General features: G+C 65.7%; 1 protein-coding gene across 2 annotated transcripts; it reads left to right on the forward strand.

Annotated features, from left to right (window-relative positions):
• The first annotated feature begins 203 nt into the window (after window positions 1–203).
• LOC134425914 (G-protein coupled receptor 12-like) lies at window positions 204–3,063 on the forward strand. Of its 2 annotated transcripts, XM_063170933.1 has the most exons (3): window positions 204–490; window positions 705–936; window positions 1,754–3,063. In XM_063170933.1, exon 3 carries the CDS (start codon window positions 1,756–1,758, stop codon window positions 2,806–2,808), a length of 1,053 nt encoding a protein of 350 aa, XP_063027003.1. In that variant the 5' UTR covers window positions 204–490; window positions 705–936; window positions 1,754–1,755; the 3' UTR covers window positions 2,809–3,063. The 2 variants fall into 2 exon arrangements, with proteins under 2 accessions (XP_063027003.1, XP_063027004.1); XM_063170934.1 differs by lacking the exon at window positions 204–490 and having other exon boundaries at window positions 527–936.
• Window positions 3,064–3,705: the final 642 nt, after the last annotated feature.

The following is a 3,705-nucleotide window of genomic DNA, read 5'->3' on the forward strand; positions in this document are numbered from 1 at the left end:
TTATGAAACCAATAGGAAAAAGGGGAGAAGGTGTAGCTGAAATGCTGTGGATCCAGGAGCTGAGCATCCCTGCTTTGATGATCCTGCTCCCGAGATGAATCACGGAGCCATTTATAGCTGGAAAAATACTCGTGTCGTTGGGATTTGTTCCTTTCCAGGCTGTTCCGTTCCCAAGCAGTCGGGGAGGAAGCTCTGGGGATGGGTGGGTGCTGCGCTGAGGGGGACAGACCCCGTGCTCAGCGTCCTTGGGCAGGTCCCAATTCCCGTGAGCTCCTCCTCATCGCAGCGTTTCGCTGGCTGGAGGGAGCCCGTGCGGGGCGAGGGCTCCGGGGCCGAGGGATGCCCCTGGTCGGGGCTGCATCCCCGAGCAGCCTCAGCCGCCGCGCCCGCTCGGTGCCGCCGTCCCGGGCGTTGTCCTTGAGCGCCGCGGCCCCGGAGCCGGATCGCCGCCCTCCCTTCGCATCCATGCCCGCGTCCCTCGGCACCAGCGGTAAAAATAAACCCAGCGAGGAGCCCGGGCCTGGCCGGTGCCCAAGCTGCATCCGCAGGACGCAGGTGCAGCGGGCCCGACCTTGGCGGGGCGGCGGGAGGCTGATGAATGAACGGAGGGCGCGGGGCGTGCCCGCGGGTGTGCGGGGATGGATGGGGAGCGAGCGCGGAGCCAGCCTTGTTGTTATTCTGATCACAGCGCCTCTGATTCACAGACTTGGATCATGAATATAAGTGAAGACTTTGACGTCAGAGTTGAGATTTATCAGCAGATCCAATGGGGCAGGAATATTAAGTGCAAGTGATGCCAGCTCTCTGCCAACGCTATTAGCGATGCTCGCCGAGGAATGAGGCTTCGCACCGAGGGCTGGAAGGACCGGCGAGGAAAAAAAAAATAAAAAAAAACGGGGTGGGGGGAGCGAGCCGATCCTCGAGCATTAAAACCAGGTAAAACAACAAGCCCCGGCGGCGCGGCTGCATGCGGGAAGGGGCGATGGTGGCGGCGGGGATGGCAGCGGGCACAGCCCCGACCTTCACACCTCGGCTGCCCGGCCCGGGCGGGGATTCACTGCTGCGGGCACGGCAGGATGCTGCCGCCGGCCGGGAGCATCCTGCAGCAGCCTTTTCCAAAGGAGGGAAAGGCGGGGAGGAAGGAGAAACTTAACGTAGGCTGTTCCTTGCCGCTGCCTTCTCCTTCCATCAGCGGCTCCGCATACAGGCGCTGGCCTATTAATAGTGTTTATTTTTACTCACCGCACGCAAAAAAGAAAGGGCTGCGGGAGGGGGGGCTGGGGGGCTGCGCTATAAATAGGTAGCAAAGGTGGCCGTGCCCCAGGGAGGGGAGGAGGGGGAGGAGGAGGAGGGGGCGGCCGGTTCCTCACCGGGTGCGCAGTGGCTGCGGACCCTGCACGGAGCCGGGCGCACGGAGGCGGCTGCGGGCAGCGGGGCGATGAGTTGTGCTCGGCCTCAGCCCGGCGGGAGATAGCGGCCAGGGGTGCGTGTGGGGCGGGGGCACGGCGAGCCGGGCATGGGGGCAGCTGCACTGGGGCTGGCGGGGATGCGGCGGCGGGGGCGGTGCGGGGCGCGGTGTCCCGGCCCGGGGGCTCCGGGCTCGGTCAGGGCTCCGGGCGGGGGTCGAGGCGCGGCGCTGCCCGGGCTGGGCGCGGGGCTCTCGGGGGCTCTCGGGGGCTCTCGGGGGCTCTCGGGGGGCTCTCGGGGGGCTCGGGGTCCGTCGCTCACCGCCCCCTTCTCCCTCTCTCCCCAGCGATGCTGCACGGCCCCGCCGCCATGGGGGAGCCGTGGCCGCCGCAGCCGCAGCAGCAGCAGCAGCGGCTCCCGGGGCTCGGCAACGCCTCGGAGCCCCCAGCCTGGCCCTCGGCGGCGGCGGCCGGGCCGGGCACGGCGGCGCCGGGCGGCGGGGCCGCGGCCGCGGGCTCCGTGAGCCCCTGGGACATCGCGCTGTGCGCCACGGGCACGGCGGTGGCGGGCGAGAACGCGCTGGTGCTGGCCGTGCTGTTCTACACGCCGAGCCTGCGGGCGCCCATGTTCCTGCTGATCGGCAGCCTGGCGCTGGCCGACCTGCTGGCCGGGCTGGGGCTGGTGGCCAACTTCGCCGTGCGCTACCTGCTGCGGCCGCCCAGCGAGGCGGCGGAGCTGGCGGCGGCGGGGCTGCTGCTCGCCGCCTTCTCCGCCTCCGTCTGCAGCCTGCTGGCCATCACCGTGGACCGCTACCTGTCGCTGTACAACGCGCTCACCTACCACAGCGAGCGCACGCTGGGCTTCACCTGCGCCATGGTGCTGCTGATGTGGCTGCTGTGCCTGGGCGTGGGGCTGCTGCCCCTCCTGGGCTGGAACTGCCTGCGGGACCAGAGCTCCTGCAGCATCCTGCGGCCCGTCACCAAGGACAACGCGGCCGTGCTGGCCGTCACCTTCCTGCTGCTCTTCGCGCTCATGATGCAGCTGTACCTGCAGATCTGCAAGATCGCCTTCCGGCACGCCCAGCAGATCGCCGTGCAGCACCAGTTCATCGCCACGGCGCAGGCCACCTCCACCCGCAAAGGGCTCTCCACGCTCTCGCTCATCCTCGGCACCTTCGCGCTCTGCTGGATCCCCTTCGCCATCTACTCGCTGGTGGCCGATTCCAGCTACCCCGCGGTGTACACCTACTCCCTGGCGCTGCCCGCCACCTGCAACTCGCTCATCAACCCCATCATTTACGCCTTCCGAAACCCGGACATCCAGAAGTCGCTGTGGCTGGCCTGCTGCGGGTGCATCCCCTCCACGTTCTCCTCCAGACCAAGGACATCCAGCGACGTGTGAGGACTGAGCACGCAGCCAGAGGCGCTCCCTGGCTCTCCTGCTCCTTCTCTTTTTCCCCTCTGTCGTTATTGTCTCCTACCGGGAGGAGTCCCCTCCCCGGTCAGCACATCTCGTTCCATGGAAAGATGGCCAAAAAGAGAAAAGAGGAAAAAAAAAAAAAAAAAGCAGCAAAAGAGAAAAGGAAAGAGAGAGAGTAGAATGATAGAATGATAATGGTTTCCTTTAGAAATGTTATTTTCTTACACATTTTATTTTTTATTTAAAAACACAAAACACCAAAAAAAAAAAAAAAAAGAAAAAAAAAGAAAGGAAAAAAAAGAGAAAAAGCAAAGAAAAAGGATCCTCGCACGATGGCGTTTGTCTGCTCTCGGGGTAAGGAGCCAGGGGAGCAGCGGGGCCCTCGGGGCACATCCATGGGCACATCCCACGGGAGCAGGGACGGGCAGGGAGGGGTCGCGTCCCCCGGCGGGGCTGGTCCCCAGCGTGGGGTGGCAGTGCCCGTCCCGCGCAATCAGGGCCTGCGATGCTGCTATGCAATAACGGGGCAGGAGGGACAGGGCTGCCCGTGCCTCTGTGCTTGGAGGAGCTCTTTGAGGAGCTGCGGGCGAGGGACACTCGCGGTGAGGCTGGTCGGGGCTGTGGCCGGGCTGGGGGCACCCGGGGATCCCTTCCCTCCTTCCCCCTCCCCAGGATGGGGCAGGGCTGGGCTGTGGGGGTTCGGGGCAGAGGGGGTGCCCTGCACCCCAGATCTGGGAGGCTCAGGAAGGGCCCAGCGGGGCACTGGGGGGCTGCTGTCCCCCCTTCCACACCCGCTGTTTCCAGGGGCTGGGGGTTCATCCAAAGAGGGCTCCGGGGTCCCCGAGAGAGGAGCCTCTGTCCCCACACGTGTCACTGCTG

The sequence above is a fragment of the Melospiza melodia genome, chromosome 16, assembly GCF_035770615.1.
Source record: "Melospiza melodia melodia isolate bMelMel2 chromosome 16, bMelMel2.pri, whole genome shotgun sequence".
Taxonomy (NCBI): domain Eukaryota; kingdom Metazoa; phylum Chordata; class Aves; order Passeriformes; family Passerellidae; genus Melospiza; species Melospiza melodia.